We start from the raw sequence: 26,513 nt of genomic DNA, 5'->3' as shown, positions 1-26,513 counted from the left end.
CGAATAATGTCCCCACGGGCACGAATCATACAGAAAGACTTGGAGAGTCTACAAACAAAATCAAGTCAATTGTGTCAGGAGGGCCCAGCCGGGGCTTTAATTTCCATACTGCCCCCTTGTGGTAAGTGAGGAAATCATGGTAATTTCGGAGAGGTAGGAAATTGGAAACTGGGCCCTTCAACCCTGGTAAATTGAATTTCTGGTAGTGTGAAAGCCTTTATGATGACAATCTTTTAAATAATTAACTTATATTGCTTACTTTCTGGTAAGTACAATATCCTAAATATAATGGAAATGTTCTTTTACTTACTCAACAGATGTTTGCGGGTTGTCTCCCATAGATACTGTGCTAGGAACTTGGGATTGCATTCAATCATGCTGGCTTCTCTAATAGAGTTTGTAGTCTATGAGGAAGAAAGACATTAAACACAGAAATATACCCACAATTCAGCAAATATTTATGAGTCACTTATTGTTTGTCAGATAGACATCGTTGCTGGGATTGAGGCTAGAGGGAGGAACAAGAAAACCAAAGCCCCTCCTTGCTCTCATTACGCTGACATACTAGTAGGGAAAGGCTCTGGAAATGCATCTCACTGAGCAGTGATGAGATAGATGTAGAAAGGGTGGTGGATAGGATTGAATTCTGTAAAGACCCAACTAAGTTCTAGATGTTTGCTTTAAAAAATAAATCTGGGGGGTCCCTGGGTGGCTCAGTGGGTTGAGCCTCTGCCTTCGGCTGGGGTCATGATCTTAGGGTCCTGGGATCGAGACCCGCATTGGGTTCTCTGCTCCGCAGGGAGCCTGCTTCCCCCTTTCTCTCTGCCTGCTTCTCTGCCTACTTGTGATCTCTCTTTCTGTCAAATAAATAAATAAAATCTTAAAAAAAAAAAAAATCTGGGATACTATCTTCCTTCCTGATCACCACTTTCTTAGAAAAACAGGGCGAAGAATACATTTACTCAGCCTTACCCAAACTCTTATATGAGCTGTTGTGGAAAGAGTGCTGGATTCCCAACCAGGAGATCTTTTCTTCTGAAACTAGGTCTTCTAGATGCTTTTCAAGCACCATAGGCCCTGGGGTCGCACCATGCCATTTCTTTGGGCCCTGGGTTCCTCAACAATAAAAGGAAGGATTGACAAAAATGGTTTCTAAGATACCTTCCAGCCCTATTAGTGTATGAAGTGGCCAAGTTAGAAAAAATTTGATTTTTCAAATTTTTAACCCCTGCTCTTCTAGAGCATCCCCCGCATTGTTGGTAGTGAGAATAGTCTCTGTGATTCTTCGGGTCACAACCAGGAATCCTAGGAAAAACTCAGCTTAAGCCTTTAGCTTAAGGGCTGCAGTACCAGAGTAACAGGATCTAGTTGGAGAAATCCAAAGTCTGCTCACGGTTAATGTTCTCACAGGGTTATATTTGCTAAGCGAATGATGCTAAACGAAGTACTATTTTCCCTCTCTGATAAAGAAGATCATTTCTGTTTGTCTCTTAGCATAATTACCACATATTCATCAGCAGATTCATGATACTTTCATCTCACAGGGTGTAATCATGAGTCAGATAATAGTCTGTTTGTAATTACGCTATTTTCATCCTGACATACCTAAAGGGCACAATATTCACATTTGGTGTATTGAAACCACAGTTTGGAATGGAGACCCAGCGAATGATTGGACACTGAGGAGCCTGGTTGTTAATCGAGCGAGGCATCGATGCACACATAAAACATAATTTATCTGATTCACTTTCCATGGGTCTAGTTGACTTGGAAAATGTACAAGTATTCCAAGCACAGCAATGTGGATGTAGCCTGCTGGGAGAAAACATGAACTTTGGAGCCAGCCAGCCCTGGATCTCTGCAAGCATTTGAACAAGTGGCTTTTCCTTGATGAGTCTTAGTTTCCTCATCTAGAATGAGGGGCAAGAAAATCTACCTTACTGGGTTGTTTTAAGAAGCCCAACTTAAGGAAATCTTCATTTAAGTTAAAGTAGGCTAACTAACACATTTGGCCTCTGGTAAATATCAAGAGTTTAGTGAATGTTTCTTTTCTCCTTAAACAAACTTACCATTACAAAAATGGCAAATGTATTAAAAGGAAACCTATGGATAGGTGGCCTTTTGGGTTGCATTTCAACAAGTATATACAAAGGACTCATGGGGTAGAATTTTGTGAAAAAGGTTATGGATAGACAGATGCCCAGTCTTGAACTGGACAGTCGTGTAGATCTAATATTAGCCAAATACTTGTTTGATACTGAGAAGATGAGTAATGCCAGGAGCCAAGAGAGCCTGCCAGGAAGAAAACCACTGGAATCAGAAAAATAGACATTTCCTTATCTAATAATCACTAGCTAAATGAACTTGGATAGAAGGTTTGATAGTTTGGGCTCTAGTTTTCCATCTATAAAATAAGAGTTAAGTTGACTAATCTGCACTTCTATGGTCCTATAGCCCATGATTGTAATAGGTGACATGAGGGAGCAATGGGAAATTGTGGAATCACAGCTTGGGGCTTGGGGGATTTGTATAGTGATTTTTTAAAAAAAGATTTTATTTATTTATTTGACAGAGATCACAAATAGGCAGAGAGTCAGGTAGAGAGAGAGAGAGGAGAGGAAGCAGGCTCCCCGCTGAGCAGAGAACCCAGTGCAGGGCTCCAGTGCAGGGCTCCATCCCAGGACCCTGGGATCATGACCTGAGCTGAAGGCAGAGGCTTTAACCCACTGAGCCACCCAGGCGCCCCTGTATAGTGATTTTTAAAACCAAAAAAACAGGTCTTTAAATCCCTAAATTAGTAAACCCTGTAAACGTATGAGTTATTCTGTGCTGGGAAGAATGAGCATGGAATCTTCTGATCCCACTTCCACCAGTATTAAGAACCATGAAGACCCTAGAAATAGTAAATCTTTAATCTAGAACCCCTCCCTCCACTTTGGAATTTGTGATGATTTGAATAGGTTACTTTGCTTTACAAAAAAGGATTTGTTAATGGAGTGGTATACATTGTTTTCAAGAGATTTATCTGGTATGTGGCAGGCACTTAATACATATTTATTGAATAAATGGTTTCTTTTGAGCAACTGCTTGTTGGGATTGTTCTGGTTACTTAAATTAACTTAGAACAATAAATAAGGCTGTCCAGTGCATACTTTTTCTGAACTGAGAGTTCCCTCACTTAGCTCAAGTTAGGAAGTTTTGTTGTACCTGAAATCCATTTCCATATAGAGCAAGGTCATTAGAATATGCAGCTGTTCTCCCCTTGTCTTATTGCAACAGCTGAGTCCCCAGTCATTTGCTCGAGCATACGTCTGCAAGTTCAGAGTATGCTCATAAAGTATAGTCTGCTCCTAATTATACACTCAAAACACCCCATTCACAACTTCCAGAGTGTTTTTTGGCGGGGGAGGGTGTGGGTGGAAGGATGTTTTCAACCTCCCCTGATTTAGAAAGAACAACCTCAGATGGATAGAAAACTAGTTCCAGTTAATGCCTTGATAGCTACTTTAATGATGCTATGATTCACATATATAAATTGGTATACATACATATACATATATATGTCTATACATATATATATATACACATATATGTATGATACCTGAATGGGAAAATCATCTTTATTGCTTCTACTATTTGAGAAGGGCAGAAGTCATGATAACACTCTTCGTTCCAGATAACATTCTAATCTTCCCTCCTTTCTTCCCTTCTTTCCTTCCTTCCTTCCCTCCTCCCATCGTTCCTTCCTTTTTTTCTTTGCCTTATTACATAAAGGATTTGAGATATTGCATCATATTTTTCATCGCTATCAGTGAAAAGCCAACACAATTGCCTGCATCAGGCTAAGACCCTGAGATCATGACCTGAGCCGAAGGCAGAGGATTAACCCACTGAGCCACCCAGGCACCCCTACATCAGGCTAAGAAATCAGACCAAAATTCTGAAAATTATTGCTGTTGGTTTTCATTTGCCAAGTTTTCTTTCCCACGGGAATTAAAGTAGACATGCTCATAGATAACTTTGGTCTAATTACTAATATGTTCTCTTAACTCAATGGTTAAGAGAAACTTCTTTTAAACGTATTTTATTTCTTTTGCTCTTGTTTGTAATAATAAAGTAATATTTTTGCTTACTATCTTATGAAGACTTTTTCACTTCCTGATAAAGAAGAACAAAGGTCACAGATCAATGGTGTGTGCCTGCTATTTGTAGTAGTGGGCTGTGTATCCCTTTGCACTCAGTTTCTGCAGGTAAGGAATTTTATTTTTTAGTAAGCGATTTAGCTATTTCCTCCCTTTTCATGTTAAAATATCACTAAAGACTCCTTTATGTTTCAGGGATATGCTTTTGCTAAATCTGGAGAACTCCTTACAAAAAGGCTACGGAAATATGGTTTCAGAGCAATGTTAGGGCAAGACATTGGCTGGTTTGATGACCTCAGAAATAGTCCTGGGGCACTAACAACAAGGCTTGCTACGGATGCCTCCCAAGTTCAAGGGGTAAGCTTTGGGAAGTGGGGGAGACAAGGCATGTTATTAACTGGAGTAAACATTTTTTCCTTTGAGCATTCTGATAATCACCTATATGTTTCCCATGAAATAAGAACTCACAAGATTGAGATGTCCCAGAGCCACATTTCCCACCAGCCTGACGGACAGCAGTCTCTCTCAGGCAATGTGCAGAATCAGTGCCATGAGTCAAATCTGTCAGGGTAGATTTTTTTGGGAGTCTAGCAACTGAGAAATTTCCTAAGACTCATTCCTCAGATCATTTTCAGGCCCAGAGGTTCGGATTCCATGAGACTTAATGGCGCCCCCCAGAGGTGGAAGCAAAGCCTCCTCACACAGGTGCCCAGTGGACAGGTAATCTTAGGAAAAGAGATCTTAGTTGCCTCTGTAAATGCCAATCCGGAAACTGAAGAAACTCATAGAGGCACTCATAGAGACAAAGCTGTGATTTCTGGACCCCAAAACCTGCAGCCTTCGTTGTTCAGGTGACTCATCCATGTGTAAGGTGAGGCAATGCTTTTAGAAAACCAGTGGGTTGTATTAAAGTGATGAGAGTCAAATGTGCCATCCAGCACCTCTGCTCACTTTCTGTGGACATAAAAAGAAAGAAAGGGAGAGGAAGGAAGGAAGGAAGGAAGGAAGGAAGGAAGGAAGGAAGACGAAAAAGGAAAACCACAATTTGTGAGGTTCTTGAAAGGAAAACCCTCAGGATTGAAAAACTGAGTACTGTATGTCTTGACTCGTAGCCAGCTCAACCAAAAATATGGACAATGGTATGAGAGACTTTCAGAGGAGCTTGGGATCCTCTTCCTCAGAGCTTTTTTCTGGGCATAAATGTGTTCCTCATAGACTTTGGGTCACACTCTACATATTGTTTTGTTAGCTTTCTGTTTTTCTCCTACAACAATCTGATGTGAACATATTTTAGTAATTATATATTCTTCTAGAGTAGATTTTTGATGGTTGTATAATCCATTATTTTAAGGTGTCATCATTTAAGAATTCCTTATCTAAATGTATCTCTGTTTTCCCTCTTTATAAGCAACTTACATCATTTTACATCAAGCTTGCCATATCCTTATCATTTTTTGGTTCTCAAAATGTAATCACTGGCTCAGAGTGTATAATCATTTTGAAGGGTTTTAATATGCATTGTCTTACTGCTTGAAGAAAGTCTGTAGCAATCTCACATTTACCATCTGAGTATTCTAGTATCCAGTTTCCAGACTCTTAAGCTTAGATCAAATAAATAAGCAATCACCTTACCGCTTCTATTTTTGCATCCTTCAATCTGCAAGGGGCTTTTTAAGGTTATTCACTCTCACTTGAATTCAGAGAGTAGCATCTGATCATCTTACAAAAATTTTCTTATTCTTTAATAAAATGAAAAGTTTCTAAGAGTTTCTTTAATAATTTTGTTAAACATTTTTTAGTTTTTAGTTTTATTTATTTTTAAAGATTTTATTTATTTATTTGACAGAGAGAGAAAGATCACAAGTAGGCAGAGAGGCAGGCAAAGATAGAGAGGGGGAAGTAGACTCCCTGCTGAGCAGAGAGCCCAATGTGGGGCTCAATCCCAGAGCCCTGAGATCATGACCTGAGCTGAAGGCGGAGGCTTAACCCAGGGACCCCAGTTAAACATTTTTTTAAATGTGATTGCTAACTAGGGTCAAATATATTTTGATATTGGTGTAAAGTAGAAATCTTGCCTTTTTTTCCCTCCAACCTGGATAGAAAATATTCCTCCACCAAAATTTAATGCAGATGTCATTTTCCAGCTATTTGAAATCCTCCTGCCCATTGTGAATGTTAACTTCCCAAGGATGCGTGGAGCTATGGGGATTCTCTCTTCTCTTTCATTGATCAGTTTGATTTATTCTGTGCCAGGACCTTCCTATTTTAGTTATGTAATGTTATGATAAGTGTTTATTATCTGGTAAGGTAGATCCTTGCACAATAATTTTTCCTCCTCAAAATTCTTTTTTTTTTTTTTAATTCCTGGGCATTAACTGTTCTAATGTATTTAAAATCATCTTGGCTTCTTCAAAAAATTTATTTTGATTCCCACTGAATACATCCATGCAGCCACAACACTTCCCTGACTCCCACACACACAGATTGTTGTTGTGAGGATACTAAAAGTTCCCAAGAGAAACATATAAACTAGAATCTTTAGTTTTTAGTAAGATCTATAACTACACAATATACTATATGCTATGTATAGTATATATAATACACAGATACATTAATATGTCACTATTGTTCATTTTCTCTTATGTATTTTTTCACAATTCTGAATGAATGTCATAGATTGAGATTTTAGTTGTATATTTATCTTATTGTCATCCACTTTTTCAGGTTTTCTTATTAACTAATTTTTTAAATATTTAATATAGTCTTTTGAATTTCTAGGTATATAATCAAACTATATGTAAAGAAATATAATTATTTCTCTATTTTTTTCTTTTTCAATACTTATACCAACTATTTTAATTTTCCCATTTTATTTCATTACTAGAACTTTCAAACACTTGAGTAGAGTGCTAAGAGGAGGAAGAGGGGATTTTCATAAATAAGACAAAAATACATAAAGTAGACTTGTCAGACTACATAAAAACTTAAAACTTTTGTATAAACAAATGATTATGAAAATATTTGTAACAAGGATTAATATACCTGGTAAGTTTAGTGCTCCTAAAATTGGTCAGAGAATTTTAAAAAGTAGTAATAAAGGTTTAAAAAAAAGGTATATGGACAAGCAACAAAAAAAGAAGTGCAATGAGATAATGAACAAATGAAGAATTGTATAACCTTATTAATAGAAAAATACTAATTAAACAATAAAACACCATTTTCCACCTATCAATTCAATAAAAACTATCATGAATGACAACTTCCTATATTTGTGAAGATGAGGAGGAACTGACACTGTCATAAAATATTGGTTACAGTTTGAATTTTTCCGACATTTTTTAGAGAATAATCAGGTCTGCAAATTCTCTGACTAAAATTCATATGAGTAAATTCTCTCCTATTTTGTGACTATGTGCATTCAAATCTATGTTTATATTGATCAAAAATTACGAAAATCCCCTGGAAACTACCTGAATATCCACCAATAAGAAAATAGTTGAGTGAATACATCAATATGAAAATTAGGCAACTATTTTTCAAGGTATTAATGTAATGATCTGGGGGGATGTTTATGTTATACCAAGTGAAAAAAATTGAAGTACAAAATAATATCAAGACTGGTGCCTTTTTTGTGAAAAAAAAAAAAAATTTTTTTAAGATTATTTATTTATTTATTTGACAGAGAGAGATTACAAGTAGGCAGAGAGGCAGGCAGAGAGAGAAAAGGAAGCAGGCTCCCTGCTGAGCAGAGAGCCCGACGCAGGGCTCAATCCCAGGACCCTGAGATCACAACCTGAGCTGAAGGCAGAGGCTTTAACCCACTGAGCCACCCAGGCGCCCCTGCAAAAATGTTTATTGTTGTACATGTAATCTATTTTACATGTCTTGAGCTGTATTACTTTCTAAATTTTTTAAAAAATATTGACTGAGTAGAATGTAAAAGAAAACAAAATAATAAGATCCCAAAGAACTTAGCATCTATTTTCCAAATTCTCTATAATGCTTGACTGTCCTTGCCAACCAGAAATTTTTTTGTTCTTTTTAACTGTGGTAAAATATACAAAACATAAAATTGGTCATTGTAACCATTTTAAAGTGTACAATTCGGTGACATTAAGTATATTCATACTGTTACTCAATCACCACCACTCTCCATATCTAGAACTGCTATCATCCCAAATAAAAGCTCTGTACCCATTAAATATTAACTTCCCCTCTCCCCTCAAACCCCTTCAATCCCTGATAACCACCATCCCATGCTGACTTAATGAATTTGACTATTCCAGGAACCTCATATAAGCAGAATCATATAATACTTGTCCTTTCGTGACTGGTGTATTTCACCTGGCTTGATGTCCTCAAGTTTCATTCATGTTGTAGCATGTGTCAGAATTTCATTTCTTTTTAAAGGCTTGCATAATAACCCATTGTTTGTGTAGGCCACATTTTGTTTATTCATTCATTTGTCAGTGAGCACTTGGCCTGCTTCCACCTTTTGGTTGTTATGGATAACACTGCTATATATATAGGTGTACATATAAACTTTTAATTTAGCTTTTCATTCCTATCTTCAAGGAAGTTATAAGCAATATATAGGAATTCTTGGGAGAGAGAGCTCATATTCCATATGAGTCTTCAATACAGAATGAAGATGTAAATTATTCTTGTCCACCACTTCCTTGTTACCTAATAGCTTACTTGTGATTGTTTTGAATTCTTTATCTTTTAAATAATGCTAAAGTCTCTAAAATCCTGACAAAAATCTTGCAATTGTACCCATGCAAGTCTTTTCTACACAGAAGATACCGACCTTTGGTCACATCTGCATAGTTGCAACTGAAAGATTTGAAACCATGAAATAATTTTTATTATAAATAGTAATTACCATGAGTGTCCCTTCTCCACCTATACTGAGACTGAATCATTTTTGTCCATTTTGTATTGATGGAACAGCTAGTTATTAAGTCAGCATGTGATTTTGTACCAATGAGCAGGTTAACTTCAATGAGAATCAAAGTGGGCTCTTAGAATAGTCTTGTACAGTTTTCAAAACTATGATTATAGAACAAGCATCAGTCTTCACTGAATAATCAAAAAGATTACCATAAGTCCAAGTCCTGGTTAGTTTCAAGCAGACCAAATGCATAGTCACCTGACATACAAGCAGCCCTTGCTTAGGGCTGAATTAATCTCATATGGACTGCTATAGCTCTGACACCCATGAAATGGAATCAGTCACTGGATGAGCTTCCACAAAGCTATGAATAAAATGGACTTTTATTAATCCAGTCTTCAAATGCATTAGGGAGCTCATTATTTTAAAACATCTTTTTAAGCATAGAACTACCAAATGACCCAGTAATTTCACTCCTAGGCATATATCCAAAAGAAGAAAAACACAAATAGATATTTGTACATCAATGTTCATAGAACATTATTCATATGGCCCAAAGTTGAAGCAACGTGAGCGTCCATCAACAGATGAATGGATAAACACAATGTGGTATATACATATAATGAAATACTATTCAGCTTTTAAAGGAATAGGAATTCTCATATGTGCTACAACGTGGATGGACCTTGAAAATGATATGCTTAGTAAAATTAGCTGGACACAGAAGGCTATTGTGTGATTCCACTTAGGTACTCAGAAGAGGCAAATTTATAGAGACAGAAAGTAGAATAGAGGTTGTCAGGAGGCTGGGGAGAGGAAGAAAGAGGGGTTATTATTTAATGGGTTCAGAGTTCTTGTTGTAGATGATAAAAAGATTTTGGGCATTGATGGTGGTGATGGTTACACAAGCCCGAATGTATTTAATGCCACGGAATTGTATACTTATGAAGGGCTAAGTGTAAGTATAAACATCGTGTTATGCATATTTTATCAGAATACTTTCTTTTTCGTATAAGATTGCCTTTTCACATAGTGGAATTTGGTAAGAGAGACTGTGTGTCTGAGATGGGTTCATTGCTTTTGGTTTGCAGGCAGCCGGCTCTCAAATCGGAATGATGGTCAATTCCTTCACTAACATCACTGTGGCCATGATCATTGCCTTCTTCTTTAGCTGGAAGCTAAGCCTGGTCATACTGTGCTTCTTCCCCTTCTTGGCTTTATCGGGAGCCATACAGACCCGAATGCTGACAGGCTTTGCCTCTCAAGACAAGGAGGCTCTGGAGATCGCCGGCCAGGTAATCGAGCAGACCCAATTTTCAAACTGCTTACAGCTCCGTGGCTGTCAAACCGTTAAGAGTGAGCAGTACAGAGAGATTTAAGGAAGCCGTTAGCCTACAAACGTTCATCCCCGGAAGCGTCCCTCTAGACTTTTTTGTGTGTGCCTTGACCCGAAGGCTGTGACAGTGAAGCTCTGATGAGTGCGAACAGGTGTAGAGAAACAGCGGGGCAAACAGGGCTCCATATTCAGCGTCCTCTCTGACGGTTGTTTTCTCCACATCCCAATTTGGTATATTCTTTTTTTTTTTTTTAAGATTTTATTTATTCATTTGACAGACAGAGATCATAAGCAGGCGGAGAGAGAGGAGGAAGCAGGCTTGCGGGCTCAATCCCAGGACCCTGAGATCATGACCTGAGCTGAAGGCAGAGGCTTTAACCCACTGAGCCACCCAGGCGCCCCACAGTTCTGTATATTCATATTCGCAGGAGTGGAAACTTCAGTTTTCTGTCTGCTTGGTTTTTTTAGCTAAGTGGTTTCTCCAGGTCATGCTGCTCCCACAGAGAGGAGCTACCATCTTTTGAATGGCACACACTTTGGGATTTTCACACTTTAGTGTCTGCTAGACTTCTAACAAATGTCTTTCCCAAATAGAACTATGACGTACAGTTTAGGTCTCGAATATTCTTAGTTTTCAGGGATGCACTTTTAAAAGTGTGTTCTAATGAGTATCTGGTTATCAGGTAAATGGGGAGATGGCAGCATAGACATTTATCAGGTATAAGGAATCATATGTACACATGCACACACCTTTACTCTTTTAACAAATTTACAGTTATCTAGGTTTTGTTTCTTGAGAGAGGGAATGTGAACATTGCCCAAGTAGACAAGCCAAGAAGAGTAGCCCTCCTCTGTGCTCTTTTAGGGTAGGATATGCCAACTCCAAAACAGTGCTGATCTACCCTAACGTACAGGTTGAAACAAATACAGATTCATAGTAGAGACTAAAAATCAACTTTATACTTATATAATATTTGGTCAGATTAATTTTTTAAGAAAATACAATCGTATTTTGAACTCACATTCTTAAGTATCTTTTGTGTCAGAAGACATCTAAAGATATCGTTTTAGACATTTCAAATACATTCATGAGCTAAAAAGCTTTCAAGGATCAGCATGGGTGCATTTTCCGCCTCTGTCTTCTAGGGGAACTGGCAACAAGTCCATGTTAGTGTTAAGTAGAACTTGAGTTTAACCGACTCAGGGTCTTTGTGTTCCCAGATGATGCCTCTGACACAGGCACGTTCCGACTTCCGCCATTCACACCAGATCCAGTCCGCGTAGCCGCTGAAACGTCACGAGGGTAGTTACTTCTGTTCTTTTATTCCCAAGACTCTTTTCCACATTTCAGATTACAAATGAAGCTCTGGGTAATATCCGCACTGTCGCCGGGATTGGAAAGGAGAGGCAGTTTATTGAAGCCTTTGAGACTGAGCTGGAGAAGCCGTTCAAGACTGCATTTCGAAAAGCAAACGTTTATGGATTCTGCTTTGGTTTTTCCCAGTGCATGGTGTTTGTTGCTAATTCTGCTTCCTACAGATACGGGGGTTACTTAATCCCCAACGAGGGGCTCCATTTCAGCTATGTGTTCAGGTGAGGACTATCAGGCCAAGGTCATAAAAGATCAGCAGGCTAGGGAGGAATAGCCTGACTCTGTAAGGTAGCGTTTGCTGCTTTAATGAACCATACCAACCTTGGTGTCTTCAACAGTTGGGATTTACGAGTTCTCAAGATTCTGTGGGTTGTCAGGGTGGTTCTTCTGGACTGGACTGATTCAGTCAGGCTTTTGCGTGTCTTCTGTCTGTCTCTGCATGGCCTCTCTAGCCGGTAGGCTTTTCTTCCTATCACCGTCTCAGCATTCCAAGCACAACAGAAGAAAGCAAGACCTGTTGTGCTTTGTGAAACCACTTTTCGAGTCCCTGCAGGCACCACATTTTCAAATATCTCTTTAGCGGAGTGAAGTCATACAACCAAGCCCAGACTTAAGAAAAGAGAATGAAAATCTACCTTTCAATGAGAGGAGCCAATTGTGTTTCTGTTTTATTGTCACACTGCTGTCACACAGACACTTCTGACCTCCAGTGGCTGTCCTACAGTTCAACTTAATTCTGACACCCATTTATCAGGAAATGGCGTTGGATCTCACAGGTTAAGGGCTCTGTCCTGCAAGACTGGGCATATCGCTTTCCTTAGACCCTTCAGACACCCTACCTTTCCCAGAGGTTGGGAGGCAGGTATAGGACTGAAATTTCCACCCCTCTACTTGTGTGCTTGTTTCCCCTGGCAACCAGCCCCCAGCTCTAGGTTGCTAGGGGCCTTTCAAAGGCACCTCATTAACGTAACCAAAGACACCTTGATCGCTCTCCAAATTTAGGAACTTCCAAGGATTTAAGAGCTCTGTGCCAGGAATGGGAGCCAAAGACCAAATAGATGTTTCTTACTATAATTCACACTATCACAGAGGAGTAAAAAAGTCATATTGCAAAGGGATGTGTACAGAGTAATAGGATGAATGAACCATTTCCAGTCAGCCATACTGGTGAACACTGAGAAAATCTAGAGGCCTTGGATCAGAGGGTTCTTTGAACCGTCTTACCTGAACTCTGCTTCTTGCAAGAAGGGCATGTTTCCAGCTGAATCCTGCCAGGTGGAGATAGCAAAGGCCAGGACAGGAGAATTGTGTTCTTTTCTTATCATCTGTGCCTGCTCTTCTGATAAGATTAGCTTTGAATCCAGTTTCTCACATTTCTGGAGGTGAAAGCCAAAGGGTGTCAGGGTACAAAGGGACTAGCGGCATGTGTATATGGCTGTTGTGTTGGGGGGCAGTGGAGGTATGTTAGAGGGATGAGGGGGAATGGTCTGAGAAGGCCTTGGGAAGACATTAGGAAAAGTGGTCCCAATAGAAATCTGTTCTTTTGGGGTCCTTCTCAAACTATGAGTTCTGTCTTCTTGCCTTCTATATTTCTTCTAAAAATATGGAAGAAGGTTTTTCTCCTGCTCGACCCACCCCGATCAGGAAAGCCTCTTTCCTAAATTTTGGCCTATTGAGAGCTGTGAACCCCCAAATCAGAAATCACATACCGTTGACTTGTTAGTTTATATGAGATATTTGAAGAATTAATTGCACATATGTAAAAATTGGGAAAGTGTGGAAAATTCCCAACTTCCGGCTTCTCTTTAAAAACTGAAACATCACCTTCTACCATTTCCCATTTTGTTCCAGGTGCTTTTCATTGCTTCAAGCTTTGGGCTGGGCTCCTAGAGATGTTTGGGTTTGCAAGTCTAGCCTGAAAGAATTCCTGTTTATGAACTCTGCAGTAAAACACTCTACACATCACTCTCCACCACCACTGAGGCAGGACCTCTGTGCATCCCTTCAATCAGATCTCTCACCATATTAATCACTCCTGTATTCACACACCCATTGGCTCACTAATTATGCACCCCTTGAATATAGTTAAAGGCTGGAGAAGCAAGCAGACAATTGTATCTTCCCCATGGTGTCTAAGCATGAATGACATGCATGCTTGGTACAAAAGGATGCTTATATCACGAATCCTTGTCTTTTACAAATGGATCAGAGATTCAAAGAATGTTGGCTTTGGAAGAATTCAACCCAATCTGGTGGTCTTTCAAGCCCCCTCTCTTCTTCTTCTTCTTTTTTTTAAGAAGTCTTTTTTTCCCCCAAACAAGTTTTTGAAAAAGAGGCTATCATCGTTAAAGCAGGGTTTGGAGGTGTGAACACCCCTTGTTCAATTCAGCTTACCATTTTTACATAGAACTCATTTGCAAACTGCTAGTCTCTCCAAGCCCCCATTCCCAGACAAGTCTAGGGAGACCTGCTCAAGGCTGCTCCGTTCTTTCCTACCAGAACCAGGGCTGCCTCCCCCTCTCCCTGCCCCCCCCATGTCTGCCTCTTAGGCTGTCCTATCAACCACCCCACACTCTTTCTCCACCCGGCATCTGCCCTACTGCAGGGTGATCTCTTCGGTTGTACTCAGCGCGACAGCCCTTGGAAGAGCCTCCTCTTACACCCCTAGTTATGCCAAAGCTAAGATAGCAGCTGCACGCTTTTTTCAACTGCTGGACCGACAGCCCCCAATCAAGGTGTACAGCAGTGCAGGTGAAAAGTGGGTGAGTACTGAGGGGGGTACAGGGGAAGATGGGGGAGGACGTGCTTATGAGTGTGTACATGTGCGCAGAAGGGCCGTGGGGGCTGGTCAGATGACACCACTTAGCTTTTCAGTTCCTGCAGTTTATGGATTCATTCATCTGCACTCAGAGTGCACAGACAGTAGATTTATAAATGTAAAGGAATGAAGTAAATTAGCATTAAAATTATTCATAAAGCTGACATTTGAATAAGGCAATGATATCCAGTAAATGCTAAATTCTGTGTAATGTAAAACACACTTAGTTCCAGAATGAATGAAGCTGGATGTCTTTTGAAACCTACCCAGCCACCTTGTTTTCTACCAATGTTCTGGCACAGGATGTAGAAAAACCAGTTCTTCCTGTCCAGTAACATTGATTTAATGTTTATCTAGGTTCAAGTTTTAGCTCATATGGAACCCCAGAACACTAAGTTGATCTCAACAAAGTATCTTTTCTTCTGATGGTTCTCACAGGTGTTTTTTAATCCTTCCTGCCTTTTTTTTTTTTTTAATATTCCAGTGTGTTCAAGAGAGTAAAACAAAACCAAACCCTAATAAAGCTGAAATTCAGAAGTCTTTGTAAATTGGTCAAGTGACCCATTCCTCCTGTTGTTATTAAATGTCTATCCCTTTCTATAATTCATGATTCAGATAATACAAATAATGGCATCCACCTTTGGATGGGTGCAAGTAACTTTCGGAGTCATTGGAAGCATAATGCTATTATTTGAAATCTTCAGGGGGATCACAACTGTAGGGGTTTGGACAGTTCCTGGCCTCTGCAATGGAATCGTATCTTCTAGTCATTCTTTTCCATTAAGAATGTCAAGGAATGGATAAAGAGGAAATCCCTTTAGGTTAGAATGGGAAGGAGAGGTCTCACATCTTTCATATTACTACTCAAACCTCCCTTTAGCCTCTGCCTGCCAGAATAGGGAACAGGATGCTGTTTCATCAAGTGGCTGTCTTCAGACTTTGCACTGTGGTTGCCTGCTGTTGAAGGAATATCTGAAACAAGGACTTAAAACTCTGAGTTAGCTGCATTTTCAGTACTCTAGGTTCTAGTAGGAACCTATATAAGTCCTATCTTCCCATCCACAGGACAACTTCCGGGGCCAGATTGACTTTGTTGACTGTAAATTTACATACCCTTCTCGACCTGATATTCAAGTTCTGAACGGTCTCTCAGTATCAGTTCGTCCAGGTCAAACACTGGCCTTTGTTGGAAGCAGTGGTTGTGGCAAAAGCACCAGTATTCAGCTGTTGGAACGTTTCTATGATCCTGACCAAGGGAAGCTGGTAAGCAATGCAAATGCCTTGGAGAACTTTGCTTTCTGTTGAGCATCTCCAACCCTTTCAACATGGTTTCCAGATCACACCTTGCCAGACTCACTCTAAAATGCTTGCCTTGGACACTTACCCCTATGGATATTTTCCAGTTTCAGTCATTTGCTGGGTGACCTGATTCTACCTCACACTCTGTAACATCATATTCTTTCCAGTTCCAGATGGCCTGCTGACCAGTTACACAAAGCAAACTGGGCGCACGGCAAAGCTAGAGATGAGTGTGTTTAACAGAAGTGTTCACTTACCTGTAAATGGAGCAGAAAGTGCAAACTAATTAGGAAACTAATGACCTCGAAGGGAAAAACTGACGGGGGTGATAAGGAACGGAATGATAAGTAAGCAAGGTGGGAGGGGAGTGTAATACGAAAAATCTGACAATCCTGGTTTGAGAAACTTACATCTCAATGACATGAAGAACTCAAATTGGTAGTTCTGTGCCATAAAACTTTGGCAAGGAGATTTGGAAAAAATGGTGAACTGCTTTGTTGCTCATTTTCCAGAGCATTTCTTCTCTTTTCTACCCTTTTTCTTTTCTTTCTTTCCAAATGATATATACAGAGGACTACAAAATAAAATAGAAAAGATTTGTGATAAAAAGCATCCTGTTATTCTACCCTTTTCCACCGCTCCCCATTTCTCTGCTCAAAGACTATTTTTAACTACATGATGTTTTTAGATCTTTCAATGATTACCTCAGTGTCTCTACATAATATGATTATGCTGCTATTTCACGATTTAACAAATTTAGATTCTCTGTTGATTTATTCTCAAGAGATGGAAATTTAGCTTATCCTTCCCACTCCCGTTCCCTTTATGCACATTCTCCCAACATAGATATATCACTTTAAACATTTCCTCTGTTTGTAAATTTAATGAATATAATTCTGCTTCTTTTCTACCACCTACAGATAGTTACTCTTGAATTCACATTTTCTGATATGAGGTTAGTAGCAATTCTGTTTATTTTCACCTCTTCCTCCCTCCTTTTATTTCTCCAGTCTTAATAACTGTACTTTTATATTATCAAAATGCAAAACAGTAATATTCTGTTTATAACATTTACTATCTTTCAGCTTTCACTCTAGGCTGACTCTAAAAGTTAAAAATCTACGAACAACTTTTATTATGACTAATCAAATATTGTTCATCCGCTAGTCAAGTGGTGAGTTAGGTCAGCAGTACATTTTCTTTCTTGATCCTTTTCTGAAAGGCTTTCTTTTTTCTTGCATCCTCTGCCTTTATATAAAATTTTTATATTCTTCCAATGTCTCTATCCCGCTGCCTTTTCTGACGGAACTTCTTTTTTCTCTCATGTCTATCACTGTCTGGATTAATTACAACTTGTGGCTGCCGAACAGTTATCACCCTCTGAGGTTCCTGCCAAGTTTTCTTGGATTAGATCCATTATTTCCTAATTCCATATCGTCTTCTTTCCTGGGTTTCCCTTTCACTTTGTTGGAGTGCATCCACCAGTAGTTTTCTAAAAATGATTCAGAGGCATAGGTCTGAAAATGTTTTATTCTGTTCCACACTTGATTGGTTGCTTAATCCTAATATTTTGAAAAAAAGCCTTTTTGAGTTCTGTGGGTAGTATAATCTTCATTGCCATGAGGACAGATCACATTAAGAAAATAAATGCTAAAACTCAAAGGAGGCAACTAAAGAGTCCCCTGCATAAAGCAATCTAAGAAACAAGTGAACAGATACTGGTAGAGTTGAAGAAATTATGCAAATAAGGAGAATGAGTTGATTATATATAATTTATAATCACATTATTATTAATTTTCAGTATAGAGATTTTAATTTGCTTAAAGGTAAGTAGTGATCGATGAACCTAGAAAGCATATCACACTGGGATCTGATCTCTGCAAAGGAGAGGGTCTAATTTCCCAAAATGTCAGATCATCCTATCACCCCAGGCTGACTGTGAACTATGAGACATACAGGGACCCTCACGCTTCATATTTGAGCTTTCCAACATTAACATATCCATTAAATGTGTTTCTCTCAATGTGCTCAGTGCCTGTTCTGGTCATGCCCATGATGAAATCAGCATGATTCCTTGCATCTCATAAACACAATCCATTTTGTTGGATCATTGTAAAACAATTCTGCGAACATTTTTCAAGTAGAAAGACACCACCTTTTATGCAATTTGTAAAAATTGTCTTTGCTCTTAAGAAAGCTACCAAATGCAGCTTTTAACATGTTCAAAATTAAATTCCTCTGATATAGGGTACTGTCTTAGGTCCTCTGGGAGATTCTAAGAGCATGAAGCATGTCTTCTGCCTTTTGGGGGCTTACAATACTAGCTCATGTACAGTAATTAGCAAACAGCTCCCGTATGTAATTAGGTATTAAATTGTGCTTTACAATCTATAAGTACTATGGAAAATAAGTAGAGGAAGATGAACAAGGGCTAATTGCTGAGGAATGCCCTACATTTTTTCCCAACAAATGTTTGCTTTTTCCGTTGCTGAGAATTTAATGAAAATATAGCATGTCCACAACATTTAACATGATCTTTTTCTGAAATCATAAGGCCAAACAATTTATGGTAGTTTTAGACATACCATACCTTTACTGTTTTAAAGCATACCTTTACTATTTTAAAGCTTTTAAGTGAAACAGCTCAACTGGTAGATATTTGCATTCCTGTACTTGAGTGTCTTGCCCATGAATAGCTAGAACACAGATTATTTTTCCTTCACATGACAACCAAAAGACTGCCTAGAATGGTGTCCTTGCAACAGGAAATTCAATGTATGTTTGTGGACTCAGTGAATAAATGTACTCCTGTCTTACTGGGTCTGTTATCTCCTGTTAGTATCAGTAAAATAAAGGAAACAGATTTAATTCTTATATAGTCCAATAGCTTTACATAGAAAAGCCTCTTTCATAACCTGTGGAGTCTCAAAATGGAGAATTCTTCATACTTGTAGGGGACGTACTGCATCAAAGTCTAAGGGAAATTTTTCTTGACAAAATAACTGTTCTGAGTGACTTTCTCATTTGCACTATCTATAAAGCTAGACTTTGGAAAACAAACAAACAAAACCATAATATAATCCTAACTCTGACACCACTCCTGACACATATTACCTCCAGACGTCAAAGGAAACATAACTTACTTATGAGACTCCCGGGATTTTTTCTCTCTTAAGCAAAGCAAATGTCTTGTATAATACTACCTCTAGAATATGAGCCTTCCTCACTGTTGGGATTCTAAAACTTAATGCTCTGCTTGTCCCCTCTATTGGCAGATGATAGATGGGCATGACAGCAAAAGGGTCAATGTCCAGTTTCTCCGATCGAACATTGGGATTGTTTCCCAGGAGCCAGTGTTGTTTGCCTGTAGCATCATGGACAATATCAAGTATGGGGACACCACCAAAGAAATCCCCATGGAAAAAGTCATAGAAGCCGCAAAGCAGGCACAGCTCCATGACTTTGTCATGTCACTCCCAGAGGTGAGGACTAGGTCAGAGTCTTTCCTTGTGGGAGATGGGGATGGGTAGAGGTAGAGGGCCTAAAAAGTGTTAAGACTGTGGCTCAAGGAGAGGGTCAAAGGCAACATGGGTCATTTCCTGGTGCCCTGGGATTGCCTCTGTCTTTTAAGCAAAAAATGTCCTTCATCAACCTACTTTTTAGTGTTTAGTGTTTAGTATTATATTATCCAGTGCAAAAGATGCCATGAAACTTATTGTAAATACAGCACAACTACACTGAGCCTTCGAGGAGCAAGGTGGGAAACAATCCTGAGATTTGGAGCAGGCAGAGGTTTGAACTCAAACTCTGCCACTCCCTAGCTGGGTAACTGTGGCACAATTTCTTATCTTTTCTGAGACTCTGCCATTGGCAAAACAACATTAAAATGGGAGAATACACATAATAGCCATCCAAAGAAAGCTGCTGCTATTATTATGGTCATCGTCATGGTCATGATGGCATTACTTGGCAGCATCTTCTGCGCATGGTGCGGGGAGTTGCACCTGCCTTCATGCTTCTCACTTTTCCAGAGCCAAGTTTGAACTTAGTACAATACTGACTCTGCATTCTTCCATCCACCAAGAGCCTCGTGGGGGTTTCTCACAAAGAAAACTAACACATGGAAACAAAATTTTAGGAACCAAACTTTTAACCTTTTCCCGCTCTTTTAGATATCACCGGAAAATTGCTTTTCTTTGTAAGTGATTATGTTTCTAAAATTTGTGCTCTTGTGGTGGGCTTTTCCCTTTGTTCTTTTTCACAAGGGCTCCTAAGTCTTAGCCTGGCTCTAGCCTGGGTAACATTAAGCCACAAGCATGTGGAAATTACTGGTTGTTGTGTTCTGAATGAAGAGCAAAGCTCCTGTGTTCCTTTGAGATTCCTTTATTCCACGAATCTTTGCTGAACATGTTCTCATTTTGTGAGAGACAGTGGCTTGGAGGTGGTTTATGGCCTCTTTCTCATACAGACTTACCCATCATACCCTTCATTGAGCACTGTTTCTCCACTAGGACAAAGCAGGTTGTCAGGAATCTCTCTGGGCTGGTTAGCATTTTTCAGGAGGCGAGGGAGACAGGGAGGAAACATGCTTGTTATGGAAGGAAAGGGAGAGTAGTGGTCAAGGGTAAAGTCTCAGAAATAAGATACACCTGAATTTAGAGTTCACCTTCACTGTTTTGTATTTGTTTGTCTTTACACAATCTTCTTAGCTGTCTGTGCCTAAAACTGTAATCTGTAAAGTAGGGAGAAAATTATTTCTGTGAATGTTAAAGGATCATCTGCCTGGACTAGTTAACACAATACCCAATGTGTGGTAAATATTCCATGAATGTTAACTATTTTTTATGTAGCCATGCCAGGCATCTAGCTCGGGATCTTCCTTCATAACTTCACCTAAAACAACAAATATATGAACTAGTTATTAATGTCTGCATTTACAGACAAGTTGGCTGCTCAAAGAAATTGAAATAATGTGTTCATGCTCACAGAGTTAGTAAGCAGCAGAGTGGGGATTTGCACATAAACTCGAGATCCAGAATGATGCCTTCCCAGTAAGAGGGTGGACCAAAAGATCTCTCAAAGGGCCCTTGCATTGGTAGGATCATTCCACCTTGGAAAGATCTTCCAGATAAGGGTTTGGAAATCAGGAATCTTAAATCACAGAGATCTCATAGACAGGGAGAAAGAAAAAAGATAATACAAACCTAAAATAAATGCAGAGAAAGAGATATAAAATCCCCTAGTTTCCCAACAAACCCCATATTTTTCTTATATCCCTAAATGGACTTGACATCCTTTAGAAAAGGACTCATTTATTATTCCCAATTAAAAAAAAAATTGTTTAAATCCAAGGTGAGGTCATTGATGTGGGCTCCATCCAGCATAGGAACAATGACTGCTTCTGGGTCTCAAACTTACCATACCTTTTCCAGAAATACGAAACTAATGTTGGGGCCCAAGGGTCTCAGCTATCTCGAGGAGAGAAACAACGTATTGCTATTGCTCGGGCCATTGTACGAGATCCTAAAATCTTGCTGCTAGATGAAGCTACTTCTGCCTTAGATACAGAAAGCGAAAAGGTATGTATTGATTTTCTAAAGTCTTAGATCATTATAAATGAGTCTTTTGCTGTAATATATGCCCTTATAAAAAGGCACTCTTTTCAATTTTCTGATTCATTGACGGTATAAGTGGCACTACCGGGTGGACCAAAAAGACAGTAGTCGAGGGGAAGTGAGGCAAAATGAGATTGTTTCAAATAAAAAAAAGGCATTTGAATTTTAAAATAAGAATTGTTTTTAAGACTGCCTAGGCTAGGTGACACTTTTCCAAGGGTAAGTAATTAGCTTTCTTAAGTGAAATATAATAATCTAGGTCATCAGTTGGGCACTTCATATTTTATAATTTCTAAGTTACATGGCAGAGCAGGTAGACAGTGTACAACACAAAGTAAGAGGTGGTGTCCAAAGTGCAGTGTGCATGAAAGCAAATGAAACTGGGCAAAGCAAAATTATGAAATTTACCATTTATAGTGAATTCCTTAAAAAATCAGGGTTCATTTGGAGAGAACTAAAATGCCCTCAATGACGATCAGTATCCAGAGCAACCACTTAACTGCTACCTTACATGGTTTCCTTGGTTTCATTTTTGCCAACGAGACCATCAAGTGTTTTAAAACTCCAGTGACCTCTAGTTTGCTTCATTCTTGCTTCACTGAAACATCTCAGCCTGTGAATGCAATTGAAATCATTGATGCCTTGCAGTCAGCAAATACATGTGCCATCTTTTCCCACCCGTCAAGCCTTTGGGTTTAACTCCGGAGAACTGCAATGTTACTCACATAATGTTCAGCAGAATTCTTGCGATGTTGGGCCAGGCAACAAACATGTGTCTTTGCATCACTTTCCACCTTCTCTTTGCAGACAGTGCAGGTCGCCCTGGACAAAGCCAGAGAAGGTCGGACCTGCATTGTCATCGCTCATCGCTTGTCTACCATCCAAAATTCAGATATCATTGCTGTCATGTCACAGGGGAGAGTGATTGAAAAGGGGACCCATGAAGAACTGATGGCCCAGAAAGGAGCCTATTATAAACTCGTCACCACAGGAGCCCCCATCAGCTGATCTGATCGAAGAACTTCATGTACAGATCGTGCACCAATGACAAGAGGGCCAGGGTTTTTTTTTTTTTTTTTCTTTAAGGAGAAATGATTATATTTTACTTTTACAGACATTGTCATATGTTGGGATCCAAGTTAATTTCTAATGACCTTCAATAATATCTTAGTTTTAAAAATGTGTATATAGAAAATGAAAGAAACTAGGGTTAGCATGAGTGAAAATCCAATGTCAAGCAGGTGCTCAGCCATTACCCAGTGGCTTTCTCCATGCAGAAGCCAGTCCCAACTACATGGGAATTAACAAGAAGTCAGAGATCCTCCAATGAAACTCCCCAATCAGACTTTGGATTCCTCAAGGCCAGAGCACTATCCTTTGCATTTTTAAAACTTCAGTTTACACAAAGCCCACTACACTTATAATAGGCAGTCAGTGAGGGTTTATCAAGCTGGACCAGGATCCTGTGTGAAAATAACAGGAGGACCGACAACCAACTATTTCCTCACTTAAGTTTTCTTGCAAGTGAAAGCAGATTCATTCATCTCTAAGAATGAGGATAGGTAAAGGAGGGCTTTGATACTCTGGATACTCTCAGGCTAGGAGAGGAAGAAAGGAGCGAGTATTTGCAGGGACTTACCAGTTAGGAGTGTGGATTTATAGATTCAGGGTGTAGTAGGTGGGTGATGACGTCAACATTTACTGCACTAGAATCTACCAGTGTGGCTTTTTTGTTTTGTTTTGTATAATACTATATGAAGCTGCAGCAAGGTAAAATGCACTGTTTTCATCTCATGAATAGACTTTGAAGAGATGAAGGACAGCAGCCTGGGATAAAGACTCTAACCCAGGTTTTTAATCCTTGTCACCACCCTTCACATTGGTTGCCCCTGTATGGAAGCAGAAGTACACACTCCTCCTGCAGCAGGATGGCTGCCCTTCTGTAATTCTAGCAAAGGAATTGGGGATGGATGGGGAAGCTCATTTGCACTTAGAAACACAAGTCACATTTGAAGGGACAGCTGAAGACAAAGGGATTGAATATGAAGCTATATATGAGCAGAAAAAAAAATCCAGCTCCCTCCTCTTCTGGCAGGAGTTTTTAGGGGTACCCTCTGGGGAAACTGGCTAATCCAAGAAAAGAGACTATTGGGGCAGAGATCCTCCAACGAAACTCCCCAATCAGATTACTCTACGCCAGCAACACGTACCCCTTGGCTTTTCAGTTCTCACTCTTCCATGGGAATAGATTGTTGAGAATCACCAGACACTGAGGAAATATTTTAACACAAAAATCAAAATGACAGCAATAGAATGCCCAGAACAAGGATATTAGAGGTAACAGAGCCAAAGAAAAGGTTTGGAAAACATTAAGAATGGCAATAAATTTACATAATGAGATGAGAAGATATTCCCATCTATTTAAATAAAAGCAAGAGTTCATTAAAATGAACACCCCAAAAAAATAAAAAATAAAAACCACAAAAACAAAAAAGAGGTCTTGTCAACAGAAGTGAAAAATTCAGTAGCAGTTCCTATCAAGTTGTCCTGCCATCAAGATGTCTTCCTACTCTAGCTCTTTCCAGATATACTCGATGTACACATTTTTCTCTTCCCATGCCCAACACGTGAAATTTTGCCTACAAATTAAGCCTGAGCTGCTGTATATTGATGTATATTATTTATGTGTCTGTCCCATATTTCCTGGTAAATAACCAGAAAGGTGGTTTAGTAAGTTAATTAGTTAGGTCAGAAGAATTGATGGCTGCCAAGTCAGGGAGGGAGGGGGTGGAGGACAGCAGTCTAGTTAAATCAGCACTCTAGTTAAGTCATGAAAAATGGCAGGGACAATAACATCGCAGAATGAAGATGCCTGCAAGAAGGAATTAAAATTTTCAGTATGCATGTGCTCATTCTGTAATACTGAAGAAAGAAAACCAAAACCCATTTGTTTAAGTGTGCATTTCAAAGAAGAACATAAGCTCTGTGCTGGGAGGTTGCCAGTTTCCTGGAGTGGAATGTGTGGGGTGTGAAAAATGAATGAGGAAGAGTCATTTTTCAAATAAGGTACTTGAAAGTTATTGATGAGTGGGAAAAGGTTGATAGCAGAGGGTTTGAAATAATGTGGGAAAGCAATTGTTTTTGAGGCTCAGTGACAAGGTAAAGGATTATAACCTTAAAAATATAGAAATAAATAAAGTTGCAAATTTATTTTACAACACCAGGGAGCGCCAGTGTTTCCATATCTATCCCATGTCTTATATTACTGGAAAGGATTTGGTTTCTGCAATTTTACATTATTAATGTTTCTCAGATAATAGGGGTAACTTGCTTTCTCTGTTCTATCTGACATTTATCTCAAGTCTTTCTGTGATTTCTAGTGTTTTCGGATGGGTTCATGCTATGATCAAACTCATCCCATAACCCCAAGTATTTAATTTTTACAGGAGAAAAAAAAAAGTAAAAGAATTGGAAGATATAATTGGGGAAATTTCCCTAAAAGTGGGACAAAAATATAGAGCCAAAAAGTAGAAAGAAAAAAAAGAAAAATTTTAGAAGAACAACCCAGGAGGTATAATAATTAGCTAATTGCAGTTCTAGAAAGAAAGATTAGAAGGGAGTAAATTTTTATGTGGTCTGAAGATATTTCCTGTAACTGGAGAATATAAACTTACAACCTGAAAGGGTTCAACTAATGTCAAATATAATAAATAAGTAAAGATCCTCTGTGGGCACACTATTATGCAATCTTAGAAAACTGGGGAAAGAAGACACTCAAATTTTCAAGGAGAGGGCAAACATGTTATATATACTCAAGGATTATAATGACACAGAATCTCTTGACAATAACACTAAAAGTCAGAAGATGTAAAGATTTGCTTTCAAAATTCTGAGGGGAAATTATTTCCATCCTAGAATTCCATATCCAGAAAACTGTTCTCAGGAATGAGAGAAGCCTAAAAACACTCTCAGTCATGTAAAGTTTCAAAACTTTCCCTCCCCACACATATTTTCACAGGAAGCCACAGGAGGCTTTCCCTAAAACCAAAGTAAATGAAGAAAGAGGAAGAGATGGGACCTAGGAAACAGGTGATCTAACTCAAGAATTAGGTGATGGGAGGCACCTCGGTGGCTCAGTTGGTTAAGCATTTGCCTTTGGCTCAGGTCATGATCTCAGAGTCTTGGGATTGAGTCCCACATCAGACTCCCAGCTGACTGGAAAGCCTGCTTCTCCCTCTGCCTCTGCCCCTAGCTCACTCTCTCTCTTTCTTGAATAAACAGATAAAATCTTAAAAAAAAAAAAATGAATGCGATGATAGGAGTCTCCAGGATGATTAGGAAAGGAAATCTCAGGAAACCAATCTGTTGGAGGCACACACACACACACACACACAGATGGACAGATGGCATCATACCACCCATAATGATCAGAAACTCACTTCTACACAACATACAATGAACAGCATTCCACGAAAAGAATAAACATGGGTCCATATTATCATTTCATTGGCTTCATGATAAACATTAGGTAGCGACAAATTTTCTTTTCCCTGTCCCCTTTTTTTGAACTTTAAGATTGTTTCCAAGCTATTCTGAATAATGCAGGAAAAGTCAACCATGCTCACTTCTGTGATCAGAAATTTAGAATACACTATAAGAAGTGGGATTCCTGGTGAATCTATTTCTGGACTCTCCTATTCCTGTGATTTGTCTTTCAAATCCAGTTTCAGTATCTACATGAAAGGAAATACATTCCCAGTACTTTACTCAGTACTCGGTATAAAGTGATAGCTCAATGCATCTTGGTTGAATAATCAGTTTAAATTAATACAAGTAGTCAGTGATTTGTCAGCCCCCAAATAACTAACCCATTAAGTTAGAGCAGTGTCTTCCAATAAAAATATAAATTGCTAATGCAAACTACATCTTTAATTTTAAATTTTCTAGTCACAGCAAGGAAAAAAGAAACAGGTGAAATGAATGTTAAATAATATATTTCATTTAACCCAATATATACAAAACATTATTATCACATGT

The 26,513-nt window shown here is 39.0% G+C and overlaps 1 protein-coding gene across 2 annotated transcripts in view; it reads left to right on the top strand.

The window, feature by feature from the left end:
- ABCB11 (ATP binding cassette subfamily B member 11) overlaps positions 1 to 24,699 on the top strand; it is a 96,352-nt gene extending 71,653 nt beyond the window's left edge. For both annotated transcript variants that reach the window (XM_059394120.1, XM_059394121.1), the window contains 9 exons: positions 4,146 to 4,250; positions 4,338 to 4,499; positions 10,128 to 10,331; positions 11,724 to 11,965; positions 14,350 to 14,506; positions 15,628 to 15,825; positions 19,137 to 19,343; positions 21,294 to 21,440; positions 22,284 to 24,699. In XM_059394120.1, the coding sequence (XP_059250103.1) occupies positions 4,146 to 4,250; positions 4,338 to 4,499; positions 10,128 to 10,331; positions 11,724 to 11,965; positions 14,350 to 14,506; positions 15,628 to 15,825; positions 19,137 to 19,343; positions 21,294 to 21,440; positions 22,284 to 22,484 (1,623 nt within the window). In that variant the 3' untranslated portion in view covers positions 22,485 to 24,699. The remainder of the gene's footprint in view (positions 1 to 4,145; positions 4,251 to 4,337; positions 4,500 to 10,127; positions 10,332 to 11,723; positions 11,966 to 14,349; positions 14,507 to 15,627; positions 15,826 to 19,136; positions 19,344 to 21,293; positions 21,441 to 22,283) is intronic.
- Positions 24,700 to 26,513: the final 1,814 nt, after the last annotated feature.

This window comes from Mustela nigripes, chromosome 3, assembly GCF_022355385.1.
Source record: "Mustela nigripes isolate SB6536 chromosome 3, MUSNIG.SB6536, whole genome shotgun sequence".
Lineage (NCBI taxonomy): Eukaryota > Metazoa > Chordata > Mammalia > Carnivora > Mustelidae > Mustela > Mustela nigripes.
The sequence above is the reverse complement of the archived record's forward strand: the minus strand, read 5'-3'. Positions and strand labels throughout refer to the sequence as shown.